Raw genomic sequence first — 20,584 nt, 5'->3', positions numbered from 1 at the left:
AGAGCCTCGATTTCCCCGAAGATGTCCTTGATGTGCTGGACAAAGAACATGGGCTTGGAGGTGGCGAACGTCCCCTCATCGGTCCGAGAACAGACTAAATAGCAGGGGAAGTACTTCGCCCCAAGCCGGCGGGCCTGTCCTTCCTCCCAGGGAGTGGCCAAGGGGGAAAGGGCAGGAGAACCAGAACCAGAGACAGGACCTTTCTTTTTAAAAGACTCGGCCGCAGAGCGACCTGATACATGTTGACGTTTCATGTGCGAAACGTCTGCCCCGATACCACCCACTCCGACCAGGGGCTCTCCCCACGGGCGCCACCCAGCCTCAGCAAGGGCCACCTGGCAGGATGACCATTGCCGGGAGTCCCGATGCCCCAAGGAGACGGGCAACTACTCCTTGGCCGACGTGGGGAGGGTGCAGCTCAGGTATCGGCAGTACGATCCCTGGGTTGTCAGGGGGCTACAACCTAGAGGGTACATGACGACCCCACCACAACGGGCTGGCTACCGTGATGGATTTCGGGTGCCATGGAAAGTCCACCAAGATCGTAGGTGCAGATGGGAACGCACTATGGGCGTAACTTGTGCAACCCATCAGGCGTTTAGGCCCAATTTGAGGAATAATGGGAGTGGTTACAACGCCGTTACAATGCTGAGTGCCAAGTTCTGAGTGCACTGAGGACCAATGATACACCATGTAAGGTGTCCTTCCCCAAAGACGGCACCAGGTGTTGCCGTCTGGAAAAGGCTGTTCAGGTGGCAGACTCGAGGGACACAAAATTATCAGTGGTAGAGCGACCCTGGTTGAAGCTGCCCTGAGATGGAGCCAGTAGGCCACGTGACTCCAGGACCCGACTCAACCCAACCGCCAACATACCATACGTTCCAGCAGCTTACAAACAACATTGGTGAGGCTGACGGGCCAATAGCTATCCACATCAAGCGGGTTTTTACTGGGTCTGAGCACTGGAATGATGATGCTCTCCCACCACTGTGATGGTAAGATGCCATTGCACCAGATCCGGTTGAAGATGATGAGGAGATATCACTTGTAGTCAGACAAGAGATGATCAATCATCTGACTGTGGTTCTGATCAGGCCCAGGAGCTGTGTCGGGGCAACGTGCAAAGGCACTGAGGAGCTCTCACTCTGTAAATGGGGTGTTATAGGGTTCACTGTGGCATGTTGTGAACAAGATGACTGTCCTTTCCATCCACCCTTTGAGAGTGCAAAATGCTGGAGGTAATTCTCCAAAGCAGAGGTGGGAGCATAGTGCTCAGCAAAGTTCTCAGCAATTGTGTTTATGTTAGTAGATAACACACCATTTATGTTAACACCGGGAACACCTGTTAGGGTCTGGTACCCAAAATTCAATTTGCTCTTTGCCCAAACTTGGGAAGATGACATATGGCACCCAATGGTTGAGACGTATCTCTCCCAACACTCTCTTTTTGATAAGCTGGCGAATGCAGGTATGGAGCCGTATAAAGGCTATAGGTGCGCCAGGGAAGGGTGCCGCTTATGCCACTGCAGAGCTCGCCTACACCCCTTCATTGCTTCCGGCGACCACCAAAGGACTGCCTTTCACCAGGGCACACTTAAAGAGCGAGATTTTCTGCCACAGAAACAATTGTTGTAGTCACCCGCTCAACCATCACATCAATGTTACCAGTCTGCCTTGTTTAGAGCCCATCTGGGCAGGCGTCCATGGGCCTGACGCCGGGGCAGTGACAGGAAGGTGGGGAACTGGTCACTACCATACAGATCATCTTGTGCTCTCCAGTGGATAGACGGGAGAAGACCAGAACTGTGAACCGAGAGATCAATGGCCAAATTTGTGCCATGTACCACACTGAAATGTGTGGGGGCATCTGTATTTAAGAGGCACAGGTCGAATGGAGAAAGTAATGTTTTGACAACTCTGCATCAGCCAGTAAGCATGGTGCCACCCCACAAGGTGTTCTGAGCGTTAAAACATCCCAGAAGAAGGAAGGTTTAGGGAGTTAATCAGTGCAGCCAATGCGTTCAGGGGTGCTGCACCATCTTCAGGAAGATGTACATTGCAGACAGTTATTTCCTGTGTTGTCCTTATCCTGATAGCCACAGCTTCAAGAGGGGTTAGAAGGGGTGCAGGTTCACCGCATACTGAGTTCAGGACGTAGAAGCAAACTCCACCTGACACTCTATAATAGTCACTACAGTTCTTGTAATATCCCCTACAGCCACGGAGGACAGTGGTCCGCATTTCAGGAACAAGGTTTCCTGAAGGGCAATGCAGAATGCAGCTGTACAGCTGAAGAGTTGCCGTAGTTCAGCCAAGTGCCGGAAAAAACTGCCACAATTCCGCTGGAGGATGACATTGTCGTGAGGCTGGGAAGGCATGAAGTGTGCAAGAAGGTTGGTTATGCCTCAGGGTCACCTGCTGCCACCAACTTACTTCCTGAACAGGCTATATCCATTGTCTCTGAAGGGCCTGGCAAGATCTAGGTCTTGAGTGGATGCCACAATCTTCGTCTCATCCTCAGACGCAGAGCTTGTAGGCAGAGTTGGTGTGGGTACCACTGCAGCTGCCTTGGTATTGGAGGTCTTCTTTCTGGATTTCTCTCGCTTATTCCTTGGGTTTCTCTGGCTGGGAGGGCTTCACTGATTCAGTCTCCGGAACTGAGGATGAGTGTGAATCCCTATGACTAGCTGCTTTTGGGCACTTTAGCCACCAGCGGGTGTCATCATTGCCACTAGCAGAAACCTGGGAAAGGGGTGACCCAAGGGACCCCTTCCTAGTGAGAGGAGCCTAAAAAAGGCGTACACTTCTCCAGCTGAGAAGTGAGGACTGGTTGGGGGGGACAGTGCCCCGAGGTAAGTGGTGCAGGAGCAAAAGGGACAGTAGTGCCCCCCGCCATCAAGGGGGCAGGTGTAGCCAACTGGAACTCGCAGAACTGATGGGACTACAACAGTTTTCTTAGCGGCGGCATAAGAAGAGGTCATAGCCATGAGATGTACATGCTCAAATTTCCTCTTGGCTTCAGTGTAGGTCATCCGGTTCAGGGTCTTGTATCCCATAATTTTCCTTTCTCGCTGTAAAATACTGCAGTCTGGTGAGCAAGGGGAATGATGCTCTCCGCAGCTGACACAGATGGGAGGCGGGGCACATGAATTACTGGGATGGGATGGACGTCCAAAATCTTGACATGTGATGCTAGAAGTACAGCGGGAAGACATATGCCCGAACTTCCAGCACTTAAAGCTCCACATTGGGGGAGGGATATAGGACTTGACATCACAGCGGTAGACCATCACCATGACCTTCTCGGGTAATGTGTCACCCTTGAAGGCCAAAATGAAGGCACCGGTGGCAACCTGATTATCCCTCGGACCCCGATGGACGTGCCGGACGGAATGAACTCATCGTCACTAAGTCAGTGCGCAGCTCGTCGTCAGACTGCAAAAGAAGGTCCCTGTGGAATATAACACCCTGGACCATATTTAAGCTCTTATGAGGTGTGATGGTAACAGAAACATCCACCAGCTGTCACAAGTAAGTAATGCCTGTGACTGGGCAGAGGATGCTGTTTTTATCAAGACTGACCTTTATCGCATTTTGGGCAAACCCTCCACCTCCCCAAACTTGTCCTCTAACTGCTATACAAAAACTGAGGCTTCATAGAAACAAAGGAATCCCCATCAGCTCTCATACATACGAGGTACCGGTGCGAATAAAGTTTGCTGCCATCCTTAGCCTGATGTTCCTCCCACAGTGTGGCCAGGGAGGGGAACAATTTAGGATCGTACTTCCTTGCAAAGTACTGAGACTTGGAATGCGTAGAGACTGCTGGCGTTTTACCAACAGCAAGTGATGACACGGTACGCTTCATCATGCGTCATCCACCCTGATGCCACCCACTCCGACCATGGGACCTCCCCCTCCCCACAGGAGCCACCCAGCTGTAGCAATGGCCACCTGGCAGAATGGCCATTGCCAGGAGTCCCAATGACCCAGGGTGACAGGCATCTACTCCTTGACATATGTGGGGAGTTAACGACACAGGCATCAGCAGAGTAATCCCTGTGTAGTCAGGGGGGCTACAACCAACAGGGTACATGGTGGCTCCACCACAACGGACTGGCTACCGTGCTGGATATGAGGTGTAAAGAATTCCATGGTCATTGTCGGCACAGAAAACGACACTGCATAGTGGGTGGAAGAAACACACCCAAGAAGGTGTCCTCACCCAAGATATGGAGGATGAGTGGGACTGCAATGCCTCAACGAGAATGCGGGCTAAAGATCCCAATGCATGATGGACACAATGCACCATGTAAGGCGCCCTTCCCCAAGTGCTCGCTCTTCGGGAAAATCCTACAGGGGACCATCACATGAAGGCCAAAAGGTGTGAGATTCCTTTTAGTCACCTCTTATGACAGGCAGGAATACCTCGGGCCTATTCTAACCCCCGGGCCCGCAGGGGGATGTAGAGCATGACCTTAACCTTCTCTGGGAGAATATTCCCTTCAAAAGCCAACATAGAGGCACATGTATCCCTATGGTTATTCCTGAGTGATTTTTGTATATGTTTGATAAAATGTACATCTCACCACTGGGATTAGGCCATAGTTTCTCATCCATTTGTGGAATAAGAAGTCAGAAGTTTTGTGTGGGGGCAATGGCTTCAGGTATGACGCGTACACAATCATATGCCTGAAGAGCTGTAGATTGTGCAGCAGAGGAAGTTATACTTAAATATGAACCATTTCATGTTTTCCTCAGAGACTTAACTTCCCCAAATCTGTCTTCAATGTTTGCAACAACAAATAACGGTTTTGTTGCAGTAAAAGTAACCCCATCACTCTGCATACAGACCAAGTACTGGGTGAAATATTTTGCTCTCAGAAATGTCCAACATTGTACACAGGGAAGAGAATGTCGTTGGTCATATCTCTCTGCATTATAATAATCTTTTCCATCTGAAGAGACTGCAGGGGCCATTAGGCTACCATGCTGAGTTTTGGGTGTAGTACCTTTGCAAGAAAGGCATGGTCCAAAGTAAGAAGACAAAAGAGGTGGAATATACACCACACTGTGTGACCTTCCCTGCAGAATATGCACTTCTGTAAAATTTCAAAAAGTACCAAGTCAGACCCAACAAGTGGACCATAGCTAAGAATGAAAAGTTACACAATGCTGGAAGGGAAGAAAGTGAATGCTCAAAATCACAAACCAGAACTCGTACTAAGAAGACCATCCAATGGAAAGGCAGAAGCAGAGGCAGAGAGGTAAAAAAAAGATACTAGAAAGATAGAGTTGCAGTACGGACAGGAAGGAGGGCTGCAAACCCTGTGGTCCCATGGGTGCATGTAGTTGCAAAAATGATGTCAGTCCCACCCTCCGTGTGGAGGGGAGGGAGGGAAGTATGTTGGATTGTGGTTGGTAGGTATTCGTTAAGTTTGTTTCACCCACATTGGTGAGGTTAGGCTTTTCATATTTGTTACATGAGAGAGTTTTGGTTTTGCGGTACTGCAAGCGTCATTTGAGCTGATAGGCCAATTCATCAAGTTGTGTGGGGTTTTGAGTTATCATGAATTTTGTTTGAGCTTCATTTAAATGTCTGTTACCAGTCCCCCCACCCCCACCTCTCCCAAGGATTCTGTTTACTTGAGTTTTGTGTTAGTAGGATTGTTGCATATTTAGTTGTCCCCAGACAAAACCCCCTAATTCAGATAGCAGTTGAATTAGTTTCGTGTTTTTTCTGCACGTAAATATTTTTCATATTATTTGTGTCTGTTCATATATGTAACAACTGACTTCATGATCACCACATAGAACGAGCTTGAAATGAACCATGCATCAAAGCCAACAAGTAGTACTACAACCATCAGTTTCACTTAACACTAAGAAACACATTTAAAACTATCATTCTCTTAAAACAAAAGGTGCAATGGGTCCTACTGTGACGGTCGTCGTGCATGTATGAAATCACATACTACATATTGCTCCCTCAATGCAGGGGTCTTCATACTTTGTGAGTAGGTTTTCAAAGATTCAGTACCACCTGTTACTCTTCTTTGGTATGAGTCCCACACACTTCAACAGTATTTTGATATGAAACACACAACCATTTTTCAAGCAATCTAATATGTAGTCTGGATGCATTTTCCTAGTATCCTAACCATGAACTGAAATTTGCCACTTGCACTACCTCCTCTCGCCGCCCCCCCCCCCCCCAAAAAAAAGGGGGGGGGGGGAGAGAGAGAGAGAGAGAGAGAGAGAGAGAGAGAGAGAGAGAGAGAGAGAGAGAGAGAGAGTATAAAAAAATCTTTTAACAGAAAGAACTGCAGCATAGCCTAATATTTACATTCATGCAATATTTGAACGCGCTTGCCTATATTTAAAGCACTTTCATCATAAAACTAAAACTGGAAGGTAAATTCAGGAAATATATGTAAGATAATCATGAGTCTCCAAAGAATATTTTGATGCATATTATCCACATATATGGTACATGAACTACGCAAGATGCAAGGTGGTCTAGCTCTTAACTTTTAACGCCTCTTGCTTCATCTACAATTGAGCCTATGTATCATTCCGCTCATCCCCCTCATGCTGGCATTTGTTTGAGTTGAATGATCCCAACTGTAACTCCTACTGTAGTGCAGATCAGAAACCAAAACCACTTCGAGAAATTTATTTAGTTAGCAACAGCTCTAAAGAAAAACAAAGAATAAACATCTAACTCTCAAAATCAGTTACTCTTCCAAGGAATAAACAATGCAACTCACAGGTTGGTCTCACATGGCTCCCCCTTAAAGTGCAGAGCATCTGGGATGTAGGGGTGCTTGAATTTGACTTGTCATCCAGCTCTTGTGCAGATGACCAGTCGTCGTGTCAGTGTGACTGGTTGTTCTGTAGTCCTCTAGCATCTTTGCATTCTCTCTTCAGTTCGACTGAGTGTAGGTTCACCTGACCCTCTGTCATCCTGAACTGAAGAGACAATGCAAAGATGCCAGAGAACTACAGAAAAACCTGTCACACCTGTCATCACACTGACAATAAGTAGTCATTCGTACAATAGCTGGACGACAATTCACCCCTACATCTTAGGTGCTCCTATGTCTTTCATTTTGTGAAGTGCAAAATTCTACATTCCTGAACATCTAAAGCATCATATGCAAAAAGTATGGGTTACTAATATATTGTATGACAGTTGATTAATATATATCACACACACAATAAGGATCCCAACATAATTCCCTGGCTCACACCCTACACCATTTCTATGTATGTTGATCAGTACCTAGCCAAAATAACATGCTGCTCTCCCTACCAAAAATACCTCAATCCAGTCATAATTTCATTTCACTATATTTGACAAATTAAAGCTGTGTGCTAAACTAGTATGTGTGCCTTTTTCAGATAGAGGGCAACTAACTACCCCATCCAAACACCCTTCATTGCTTTAATTGGTCATATGATCTCCCAAACACTTCAATAGCTCTCCTACACTGCTATGAGATAAACAGTTTCAGGAAACAGGTACAGCAGGTGAGTGCCTTGCCCTCAGCTTCAAAGTTGTTGCTCAAGTGTAGAGAATAAGGAAAAGAGCTTTGCAGATCTTGAAAGGAAAGTTGCAAATCCCTAGTAAGTTGATGCTTTGAGCTGAGGTGTAATTCGTATGGCACTGATGTCTGGGTTTGAATCCTGGGCCCACATTTAGGTGTCTTTTCACATACAGACAACACAAAAACACTCTGCAGAAGGTAATAAAACTCATATGAGAGCCGAGTTTTTCCTAGTGTATATAATGTTCAATAACTTAAGGGAATGGTGATGTTGACATGTTCTTTTGCCTTGAAAATGTCACGGTGTGCACCAGTCAAAATGTCGGCAGTTGTCAACTTCACCTAGTTGCGTTCTCATAGGTTATTTGAATAAGAGTACTCATTGTACGGTTATTATGACATTAGGAAATTCTTAAGCTGCACTACTATTCATCTGGCAAGTGCACAAATCTATGAAGGAGTCCAGGTGCCATAAAACATACTATACAAGGCATAGCCTACCTCTACAGTTAGGGCTCCTCTCTACACATTACTCTTCTGTATATAAGGTTACCATTTTTATTAGTCCATTTACCACAACTGTCCTATTTGTCTGATAATTAGATTTCCAAATTCTATAATAACCTCTTGTGATTCACATTGTTTGTGAGATCAGTGTTATTTCACAAATTGTGATACAGGGTGAAAAAATTAAGAGATAGCAAACTACTTATCAAAGCATGCATGCCAATCACTGTAGTTTTAAGTATGTTATCAGTGCTCAAAGGAGTCACATGACACAACATCACCTTTCAGCATGTTTCATGTTTTTTTATTTTATACCATACTTGGGTCAATCAGTTGTTACAATATGCAGAAATTATTGTTTCAAATATTTGTGTAGCATGCTTACTTTTACTACATCGCAATAGCTGCTAGTATTTTTCAAAGAATCTAAACAAACCTCTTTAGGGAAAAAGGGTGCCATGATCGACATAGAACAGAAGCTCGTGAAGTCGACTAATGCCAACGACGTCAGTGTCAATTTCTGCATACGAGTGAAGTTTCTCAGGGAACCAGAACGCGAGCTCTTATGTGCTAACAACAAGCGGTCTCTGATGCACCGGATTTCACCAGCAGTATACTTCACTTGTTGAAATGTCGATAGAGACTGACTTCTGATATACTTCCTCACGTTTCCAGATTCTTCAGTTCTTATTATTTCTCTTCTCCAGTGACTGTCAAACTCACGAGATGTGGAGTCCATTGTCACTAATGTAGCGTCGGCACTATGTGCCACATTCCTGCCTATCATCGCACCACACCCATTGAAATTAAAGTTTTTTTCGGACCCTAGCGAATCACTGTCTCTATCTGAATTACCTTCCAAATCATCGGAATCATCTGTACCAACTGAAATTTCAGACGTAACACCATACACATCAGAGTACAAAACGGAAATATCAAAACTCGCCATAATTATACGATATAGTGAAGCACACAGTAACTCCCCACATTCAATTTCACTGAGTTTCACATCCAGCACCACGATTCACGTGCCTTCTATAACCGATTGAAATACTAAACATTTTCGCACACGCAAATAGCAGACGAAATCAGCCTACTGTGGTACTGTACTGCATAACAGCGTTGCCAACCTCAGAAGACAAAATTATGGCATTTTGTACTTAAAATCATCGTTTTTATCTAAAATTACCGCACATTGAAAAATCTTAAAACACAAAAATAATAACGCTGATAATACAACGTGCACAATACTTTTTTTCAATCTTCATTTCTTAAAATTTTTATCCATACAATATGAGATTTACGAACCAAAACAACATGTCTTTGGCGACAGCGAAACACGGGAACTGACGCAGTTCACAGAAGTTATCACATTCAGTTGATGGCGTTGTTACTATTACGATAGTCTGCTATTACTTCGAACACGAAATTTTTTGCGGGCGGGAAGGTGTGTTTTACTGTTTGTCATTGTTTTCGTCAGGATTGTGATGCTACAGAGAACAGTAGTAGAAACACGGCCGGGTCGACAGAAGCGTCCGATCCCACCCGTCGGCTTTGACCCGTGACGTAAGGCTGTTGAGGTGTGTGACGTCACGACGGCGCCGAGTTTAGTTTGTGAGAGTGGCGTGTTTGCAGGCGTCGTTTTGATGTGATCGGTGGTCCTCTCTGGTGGTGTGTTTATGTGTCGTGTGTTCGGTGATGTTTTTGGTTTAGTTTGCGTGTGAGGCGTGTTTATAGGTGGAGTATTGTTGCGGTCGTTGGTTCTCTCTGGTGGTGTGTTTATGGGAAGTGTGTTATGTCGCGTATGGGGTTCACTTGCGTGATAGCATTGCACATGTGTGGTATCGGTAGTGACTGCTTTCAGCGGAATATTTTTCAGTGAGTTCACGATTTTGGTTTTGTTATGTCGACGTTATTGTAGTTTTTTTCTGTTCATCGTGTGTGAATTTTGGTAAATTGCTTTGTTTATGTCTTTGGTAGTTGTGGATATGACTGACAAGATCAACAGATTTTGGCTGTCGGCGATGATGAGGGACAGTGCGCCGTCTCTAAATTTCTTCAGCTATTCGGCCTGTTGGCTGAAGTCGTGAAGTGTTCAGTGTGTCGTGAAGAAATGAGGCTTACTAAAGTTCAGGCGTCTCTGACCAGGGACGGCTGTATGTGGAGATGTCGTAAGGATAACAAGCGAAGGGAAGTGTTCGACTGCAATATTGATTTTCTAGGTGCCTTTTTTTGCATTAAGTGTGGTGGTGGTGAAATTTTTGAGATTTATAATGTGGTATCGGTAGTTGCTGTTGACCTATATAGGTCAAGGGAAGTGATCCATTCCAAGTTTGATTTTGTAGGTGCTTTTTTTTTTTTTTTGGTGGTAGGATTAAATGTGGTTGGTGGTGAAATTTTTGAGATTTATAGTGTGGTATCGGTAGTTTCTGTTAACCTATATAGGTTAAGGGAAGTGATCGATTCCAGTAGGAAGGTTGTGGGGTCGTGTTATTTTAGTGTTTTTTGTCGTTTGGTGTAGTGGCTTGTGTTTATATTTAGTTTATCCCCACCAAAAAACCTCCAATTTCCCACACTTGCCCCGTTAGTTTGATTAGGTTTTTTGTGGAAGGTGTATGTGTTGATTTTTCGATGTATTTTCATGTTTGTTCTCAGGTTTACGTAATGACGTCATAGGTGCGATATGGAAGTCGTAGTGGATGGTCGTTTCCGCCATACCGTGACGTCATGGGTCAAAGCAGACGGGTGGAATCGGACACTTCCTTATTTCCACACGGCCATTCAGGGGAGTGTCTCCCAACAGTACGCACTTGGCTGTTTTGACGTTTACTGACCGGAAGTTGGTTTCACGTGACGAGGCATCCTATTCGAAGACGCCATTCATGTTGATGTTTGCCTTGTGCTCCATTTAACTGCTTTCGTTGTTTGTTGCTGCTTCTTGTTATTTCGTTGCTGCTGTTCCGTTTTGTTATTGTTTCTTGTTATTGTTTAGTTTGTTTTAGCAAACATGAGTGATTCCCAAGAAACGCTCTATAAGTGTGAGGAATGCAGTTCAGAGTTTAAAATGCAAAAGAACCTCTACGCCCATATGAGGAAAGTTCATGAACTTGATATCCATGTGTCTAAAAAAGAAAAGGCAGTGAATTGTGCCCCCAGTGCGGAATTGCATTTATGAGATGCAGTTCATTAAAACGTCATCAAATAACTGTGCATGGCATGAAGTCGGAGGAAAACAGTCGGAAATGCAGCATTATTTGCCCACAGTGCTCTCTCTCGTTTCTCACCTATGACACACTGAGAACACATATTCAAGAGAACCATGACGTTAGTTTTGAGTGCCAGGAGATAGAATTTGGTTGTCTTGCAGGTTTGTTTTTTATATTTATTGTGTTAGTCACGTTTTAGTAAATTTTGTTGATCCCAAGTACATGACTTAAAAATACTGCCTTAACTTTTTTTTAGACTTTGAAGAGTGGAAAATTTCTTACGAAAAAGTAAACCATGTTCGTTATGTAATGAATTGTTCGGAGCAGGAGCGACTAGAAAAACGTGTTCGATATTACCACTACCATCGCTCTTTCAATTTCAATTCTAAAGGAACAGGTGCCAGGTGTGTCAAAAGTATGGGCACGAATAAAATAGGCAGTACTTGTCCATCCAACATGCAAGTGACAATAACAGAGGACAAATGCTGCTTAAAATTTTTTCCAAAACATATGGGACACACCCGAGATGTTGGAAGAACATTTCTCCATAGGAACGAGAGGGCAGAGTTGGCAGGTAAAATGGATTATGTTACACTTATGTACATGAAACATGAAATTATCAAATTTATTTGTGTGAACAGACGTAGGGTCTATCAATGTGCTTCATTTTTATTTCCTTTTTTTTTCTTTTTTCAGGACGGCTGTCACAGGGTGTTCCTGTTGGACGAGTTTTACAAGATGTCCGAAGTGCACCAATCGCTGCAAGTGTGGAGAGAATCCATCTCCTTGAGAAAAAAGATTTGCATAATATAAAAAGGGATTTTGATATTGGTTATGCAACGAAGAAGCATGAAAATGATGCAGTGAGTGTGAAATTGTGGGTTGAAGAAATGAAGAGACAAAGTGACAACCCAGTACTGTATTTCAAGCAGCAAAAACAAGTGGATCCTAATTTTCAAGATGAAGACTTCATTCTTATTATAGTGACAGACTTTCAGGCCGAACAACTTCTAAAGTATGGAGAAGATAAAATATGTGTGGATGGCACTCATGGCATGACTGCATACGATTTTCAACTTTTTACTATTGTCGTTGTTGATAGATATTGTGCTGGAATGCCAGTTGCATTTTGTTTTTCAAATAGGGGAGACATGTGCTTACTGTCTTTTTATTTCAAATGTGTGAGAGAAAGGATGGGCACTGTAAAGACCAATGTGTTTATGTCTGACGATGCACCAGCATTTTATAATGCATGGTCAACAGTAATGGGACCTGTGCCAAACCAGTTGCTGTGTTCTTGGCATATACAACGGAACTGGTCTCAGAATGTAAGGAGAATTTCTGGGGGTAGTGAGAAAAAATCAGCAGTGTTTAGTTCACTAAAGCGACTTCAGACTGAACTGGATATAGATGTTTTTAGTTGTAGTCTGGAGAAAGTGGTGGAAGACTTATTGAATGATCCGGATACTGCAGAATTTGGCAGGTACTTTCTTAAGATGTACTGCCAGCGAATGGAAAAGTGGGCGTATTGTTTTAGGCACCGATTGGGTATTAATACAAACAATTACTTGGAGTCCCTACATAAAGTTATTAAATACAGTTATCTAGAAGGGAAAAAGTGCAGAAGGCTGGATAAGTCATTAAATGCTTTGTTATGTTTAGTGAGAGACAAAGTATATGAGGGTTTAGTGAAGCTCTCAAAACGTAAACAGTGCTCTAGGGCGTCAAGAGTGAAAGCAAGCCACAACGATAGCTCAGCTATAACAAATGGGATGATTTTATGCAGGGGTGAAGGGTTGTGGGAAGTGCTTTCTTCCACTGGTTGTGAAGTGTATGTTGTTGTAAAAAATTCAGAACTGATATGCGAAAGAAAATGTTCACTTAAGTGTAACACCTGCAACATATGTGTACATTCGTATAAATGCAGCTGTTTAGACAACATTTTAAATTTTAACATATGTAAGCATATACATGCATGTGCCAAATCATTGTCTGGTGCTGTCCAGGAGAGTGAACAGTGTTCCTTGCCCTCTAGTGCAGACAATGAATATGTGTCAGCATTGCTTTCTGGCAATTCAGAAAAATCTGCTGACACATTTGAACAGGATGTGATGTCTCACTGTGAAACTATAGTTGCACTCAGCAAAGGAACACAGCGTGGACAGCAGACTAAGGCCAAAGTATTGAAGGATCTGAAGAAGATCATTGGCAATCTTAATAAAGATTTTTCTTTCTCGGAAGAAAACACAGTAAATGTGAATGCCAAAATTGAATCTCAGGCTAGATTTTTTTCCACAAAGCAGAGAAGGATTTTGTGAGGGGTGATTAAATGTTAAAAAAAAAAAGTAAACTCCACGTTGGAATATCAACAATATTAGGAAAAAAATAGTTTGCCACTCACTGTAAAGGTGACATGTTGAGTTGCAGACAGGCACAATGTAAAGAATGTTACACATTTAGTTTTTGGCCAAAGCCTTCTCCAGAAAACAAAACACAAACAGATTAACACCAACAAGCACACATGACCAATATCTCCCACTGCAGATAGTGGAGATGTGTGCAGGGAGTGTGCTTGCGTGTGTAAATCTTTTTGTGTTTTCTTTTCTGAAGAAGTCTTTGGCCAAAAGCTAAATGTGTAACAGTCTTTACATTGTGCCTGTTTGCAACTCAACATGTCACCTTTACAGTGAATAGCAAACTATCCTTTTCCTAATATTGTTAATGCACATAAAGGTGGTCTTGTACATTATGGCAATTTTGTGTGTGTGTGTGTGTGTGTGTGTGTGTGTGTGTGTGTGTGAATGAATGAATGAGAGATTCCATGTAGTTGAAGGTGAATAAAAATTTTAATTTACTTGTGCATTTTTTGAGTTTTGTTAATCATGGTATACTAAAATAATGCTGTCCCACCATCTTGGCTCATTCAAACTGTATTCTATAATTCAGTGATATCTAATTGTGTAAATAAAACTGAATTGCACAATGAAACATTATAATTGGTCTGTATCAGTGTTTGGTAAAGGATTTGAGTTAACAAAAGACAACAAAGAAAGTAATGGAATTTGTCATGATTCTACTACTGTGTTTGAGCACAAAAATCAAGGATTTAGTGTCACACTACAGCAAGTCTTAGTTTCTATGTAAAAGAAAACTGGCTGAAATTATCAAAAGTGCTTAAATGTCATGTCTGTTATGACAAAATACTTTACCACACACAGAGTTTGCCTGTGTTGCGACATTTTTTGGTCTTCTGTAGATAGCTATAATCAAATTTGGTTTTGATGGTCTGAAATAACTCTTTAACTGCATTAATTACAGCCATTTCTTGTAATCCCACCTGTGAGTCTACTGCAGATAGTGCTGTTTGAAAAGAGTTTAATGTTTCCTTGTTAATGACCCTTTTTGTGAATACATAATTAGAATGCTAGGAAACAGCTGGTTGATTATTAGTTCTCTTTGTATAAAGTCCCATGACTATTGCTCTGTTGGCAGACGTCATTGGGTCAACTAAAGTCATCTCATAGTCCCATGTATTTAGATTTGGGATAACAGTGTCAAGGCAGGCATCACCTCTGGTTGGTAAATGACATGCTACAAATAGTCCATAAATTGTTAATAAATTCATAAATTTTCCTCCTTAGAACTCTCCTTGCAAAAGTGTACATTGAAATGAACACCCGGTGCAATTTCTGATTTCAAGTGCATAAAATAGCACAGCCAAGATTCTATTTAGATGAGAAAATTTTCAAAGTTGCCATCTGGAGAATGGTATACTAGACAACAATTATTATAATAAGATTTAATAAGTCCGAAGCAGCCAACTCAAAATCTAGGTCCACACAGTAGCTTTTTAAATCAATTTCTTTAACACTAGATTTCCTGTTGGTATATTTAGATACACCACCGAAGGAAGCAGGTGTTCTGCACCATGTACTTATTGAATTTGGGCATTCAATTCAGTTATACTACCCTGCTTCTTGTGCTGATAACCAATGTTTACACATGCAGTAAAATTGGCTTCACTTCTATAAAAACTGATAACACATTAAGTTTAATTCTAAGATACAGGCATTATGGGAGTAACTTTCTGAGCAGTATGTGACCCGTTTACTCTTAATTCTTCTTTCTGTTTGTCACAGAAAAGATTATTTCACAGGAATATTGGAGACACTATGGAATAAAAAAAACGATACATCACAATATTTTTGGGCCGTGTAGCATTATCCATTACATTATATCTAAGCTCAGGGTAAACACTTTCAAGATCTTAAGCTTTTTTTTTTTCTGGAAGCTAAAGACGTTTTCTAGAGTTGTACAAATTATGACTCTGTTCAGGTCTAGCCATGATCTTTTTTCACCATACAGCATTCCTTATGCAGGTTTTCAACAGGGCTGGAACTATACTATGGCTACTTAAAAGCCGCTTTTCGTCGTCCAAAATATTAAAAATACTTCATATTCCCTGGTTTGGTCCCTCTACATGTGAATGCGAAATAAACCGAGGTAGCAGACTTATGAGCTGTATAACCTTGTGTTAACCTTTTAACCACATTTATTTTCCATATTTTACGCACATTTCGTTATAACAACTAAGATCCACAGAAAGAAAGGGAAAAAAAAACCTGACACTAATCGGCAGAATATTTCAGCGAATCTGTACGCACATATATCAATTACGTAAACTTCAGTATGGGCCTACTGTGGAACTTTTACACTATTCTGTTTATTGAACATGAAGGACTAAATCATAAGATGGAAATTACTTCGTGCTTAACTAATTCCTTCAGTATTCACGTGTGCAACTCAGTGATCTCCATACTGATGCAACTGCACTGCATGAAAACCGTCCTCGCAGCAAAGTGTTTACTGAAGGGACAGTCACGTGACTTCCGGCAGCCAAATGTCAAAACAGCCAAGTGCGTACTGCCGGGAGACACTCCCAGCCATTCAGCCATATGCTTCGCGGTACTATGATTTGTTAGACACGAAAATCGGATTGCAAAATGGTTGTAGAATTGTTGGAGATACAATAGGAAACGTAATATACATTCACATACTGGGAGGCAATTAAGTTGAACAGTTAAAATGATTGCAGTGAAAATATCGTATTTCCCCATAGAATATAAATGTATATGATTTATTTAATACTGTGACGTACGTATCCAAGGTGCAGTGTTGTACTGATGAGCGTTATAAACAGCAGATTTAGTTTCTTAGGTGTGCTGTAGGCAAATCATTACTGCTGTAATCACGGTTGGTAGGCTTCTTCAGAGTTTACTCTCATTAAAATTGAGTTCTTGAACTTTATTCTCAGTTACTGAAATATTGAAGCAGAAGGAGACGTGCAGGAAAGAAAAACAGGAGATACTATGGGAAATTTGCATTTTCAAAACAAGATGCTGAAATAGCAGGTGGGGGTTTATAAGAATGTCTCGTCTGACATTAAGAAATTTCGAATATCAAATCAATGTCTATTAAATTTACTCTTTGTTATTAATCATAAGTACCATTAGGGATTAAATGATTTGGGATGTAAGTATAAGAACTTCAGTTTTAAGATGGACAGTTTTTAGATCTTAGCTGCACTCCTTGAAAAGAAAAAAGCAATAGGACAGAGTGAATATAAGTATGCTGTCAGTCCTGTTTGTGACCCAGTAGCTATGGCAAGATGTGAGAAAACGTGTGCACTGAATGTGCTGAGAAGTACAGTTCATGTTTGGCCACAGCACAGCTGCCCAACTCCAAAAATGCTGCGAGCATGCAATAATATGTACCATCTGATGACAGTGATTCAAAGCTGGCCATGTTAAATAAATATTGAAAAATAATACAAAAGGCAGCTGATAGCAGTAATTTCTGGAAACCTTTATTCATGACAGTCACAGTGTCCCATATCTACACTCCTGGAAATTGAAATAAGAACACCGTGAATTCATTGTCCCAGGAAGGGGAAACTTTATTGACACATTCCTGGGGTCAGATACATCACATGATCACACTGACAGAACCACAGGCACATAGACACAGGCAACAGAGCATGCACAATGTCGGCACTAGTACAGTGTATATCCACCTTTCGCAGCAATGCAGGCTGCTATTCTCCCATGGAGACGATCATAGAGATGCTGGATGTAGTCCTGTGGAACGGCTTGCCATGCCATTTCCACCTGGCGCCTCAGTTGGACCAGCGTTCGTGCTGGACGTGCAGACCGCGTGAGACGACGCTTCATCCAGTCCCAAACATGCTCAATGGGGGACAGATCCGGAGATCTTGCTGGCCAGGGTAGTTGACTTACACCTTCTAGAGCACGTTGGGTGGCACGGGATACATGCGGACGTGCATTGTCCTGTTGGAACAGCAAGTTCCCTTGCCGGTCTAGGAATGGTAGAACGATGGGTTCGATGACAGTTTGGATGTACCGTGCACTATTCAGTGTCCCCTCGACGATCACCAGTGGTGTACGGCCAGTGTAGGAGATCGCTCCCCACACCATGATGCCGGGTGTTGGCCCTGTGTGCCTCGGTCATATGCAGTCCTGATTGTGGCGCTCACCTGCACGGCGCCAAACACGCATACGACCATCATTGGCACCAAGGCAGAAGCGACTCTCATCGCTGAAGACGACACGTCTCCATTCGTCCCTCCATTCACGCCTGTCGCGACACCACTGGAGGCGGGCTGCACGATGTTGGGGCGTGAGCGGAAGACGGCCTAACGGTGTGCGGGACCGTAGCCCATCTTCATGGAGACGGTTGCGAATGGTCCTCGCCGATACCCCAGGAGCAACAGTGTCCCTAATTTGCTGGGAAGTGGCGGTGCGGTCCCCTACGGCAATGCGTAGGATCCTACGGTCTTGGCGTGCATCCATGCGTCGCTGCGGTCCGGTCCCAGGTCGACGGGCACGTGCACCTTCCGCCGACCACTGGCGACAACATCGATGTACTGTGGAGACCTCACGCCCCACGTGTTGAGCAATTCGGCGGTACGTCCACCCGGCCTCCCGCATGCCCACTATACGCCCTCACTCAAAGTCCGTCAACTGCACATACGGTTCACGTCCACGCTGTCGCGGCATGCTACCAGTGTTAAAGACTGCGATGGAGCTCCATATGCCACGGCAAACTGGCTGACACTGACGGCGGCGGTGCACAAATGCTGCGCAGCTAGCGCCATTCGACAGCCAACACCGCGGTTCCTGGTGTATCCGCTGTGCCGTGCGTGTGATCATTGCTTGTACAGCCCTCTCGCAGTGTCCGGAGCAAGTATGGTGGGTCTGACACACCGGTGTCAATGTGTTCTTTTTTCCATTTCCAGGAGTGTATAATGGATAGACCATAAAGTTTTAAAACTGTTTTGGTTCCTGTCAGATTATTTTAGTAGGAAAATAATAAAACTATTGTGGCCATTGTTGAAAACTTCCATGAACATTTGGCAGATTTAGTGATAAATGATTATTATTTCTTATAAATTTTGATTAAAATAACTTGGTGGCTAACAAATAAACTATGGGGGTGCAGGGTTGTTGGTTGTATACAACATTCCACATGCTTAGAATGAGCAACAGTTGCACATGCAGTGCAAATGGAGCAAAACATACATCCAGAGACACTGTGACATTGGCCTAGTGACAGGAGCTTTTAGGATGAGTCTGGTGACCAGCATCCTGGTGGAGGCCAGAATCCTTCCATTGCAGGTTAGACGTGCACAACTGCTGGCCAGTTACGTTGCACGCTTTCGTAGTTGCACATCCGAATTACTGCCTTATTTACCCACCCACGGCAGTTCATCTCCTGCATCAGCAGCCGAGGTCAGGGCTTCCAATTGCAGTTTGTGCCTGATTCCTTGTTTCCGATCTGCAGTTCTTGCCTTTACCACCTATACTTGAGGTCCATCCGCATACACCTCCATGGTGTACACATAGGCCACGGCTTCGCCTGGACCTTTCACATAGTCCTAAGGACTCAGTTAACCCTGCAGCTCGCCGCTGCCACTTCCTCTCAATGCTTGACATGTACTGAGGCCATGAAGTAGTTTACACTGACAGCTCGATGGCTGATGAGCACGTTGGCTTCACATATGTCCATGGAGGACATATTGAACAGCATTTCTTGTCCGATGGCTGCAGTGTTTTCACTGACGAGCTGGTGGCTGTATCTTGTGTTCTTGAGCACATCCGTTCATGCCCTGGGGAGTCATTTATCCTGTGTACTGACTCCTTGAGCAGCCTACAAGCTGTCAACCAGTGCTATCCTTTGGCAGCATCCATCCAGGAATCCATCTATGCCCCAGGAACGGTCCCGTTGTTAAGTGGTGTTTGTGTGGACCTCAGGACACGTCAGAATCCCAGGCAATGAACTTGCCAACATTCTGGCCAAACAGGCTACACGGAATCCGCTTCTGGAGATGGGCATGTTTGAAACTTACCTGCGTTCTGTCTTACGGTGCAGGGTTTTTCGGCTTTGGGAGGCGGAATGGCATAACGGTATGAACAACAAACTGCGTGTCATTAAGGAGGCTGTGAATGTGAGGAAATCTTCCATGCGGTCGTCTCACAGTGAATCAGTTGTCATCAGCCGGCTTCGCATTGGCCATACATGGCTAACGCATGGTTACCACCTCCGTCGTGAGGATCACACTCGGCGTCATTGTGGCTCACCAATGACAGTTGTCCACCTCTTGCAGGACTGCTCACTTTTAGCTGCTCTGCGGTGGACTCTTAACTTTCTCAGCACCCTACCTTCAATGTTGGGTGAGAATGCCTCAACAGCAGCTTTAGTTTTACTGTTTATTCATGAGGGTGGGTTTTATCATTTGATCTAAGTTTTGGCCCATGTCCTTTGTCCCTCTGTGTCCTTCACACTAGTGCTTTTAGGATGGAGGTTTTAATGTGTTGCAGAGTTGCTGCCTTCTCCTTTTTATTCCATGATCAGCCAGGCATGGTAACCTGCTCTCTTGTTTTCATCTCTTCTACATGTTTCTTGTACCTCTGTATTTTTTCTGTCCGATTTTGTCCATTTTAGTGTTTTTTGCCCTTTCATTCTTGTGGTTTTCTCCTTTCATCCAGCTGAGCTGTGTTTTGTATGTGTCGATTATTTTACTCCCACCCTTGTGGAATTATTTTAATCGGAACGAGGGACAGATGACCTAGCAGTTTGATGCCCCCCCCCCCCCCTTCAAACCAACCAACCATACGTGCAGGTTATTTTTATTGTTGTCGTCGTCAGTGGCAGTGGGAAGTATGTTAGCGGCAGTGGTGGTTAGAGAAGCAGTTAGTTCTTCCCTTCCCATGCATACTAGTGTGCCAGAGAAAATTGTGTGGT

General features: G+C 43.6%; 1 protein-coding gene across 1 annotated transcript in view; it reads right to left on the bottom strand.

Moving 5' to 3' along the window:
* Positions 1–9,144, bottom strand: part of LOC126150978 (MFS-type transporter SLC18B1-like) — a 306,251-nt gene extending 297,107 nt beyond the window's left edge. The window contains exon 1 of the mRNA XM_049915911.1: positions 8,494–9,144. Coding sequence (XP_049771868.1) covers positions 8,494–9,006 — 513 coding nt within the window. The 5' untranslated portion in view covers positions 9,007–9,144. The remainder of the gene's footprint in view (positions 1–8,493) is intronic.
* Positions 9,145–20,584: the final 11,440 nt, after the last annotated feature.

This window comes from Schistocerca cancellata, chromosome 2 (genome assembly GCF_023864275.1).
Source record: "Schistocerca cancellata isolate TAMUIC-IGC-003103 chromosome 2, iqSchCanc2.1, whole genome shotgun sequence".
Taxonomy (NCBI): Eukaryota; Metazoa; Arthropoda; class Insecta; order Orthoptera; family Acrididae; genus Schistocerca; species Schistocerca cancellata.
The sequence above is the reverse complement of the archived record's forward strand: the minus strand, read 5'-3'. Positions and strand labels throughout refer to the sequence as shown.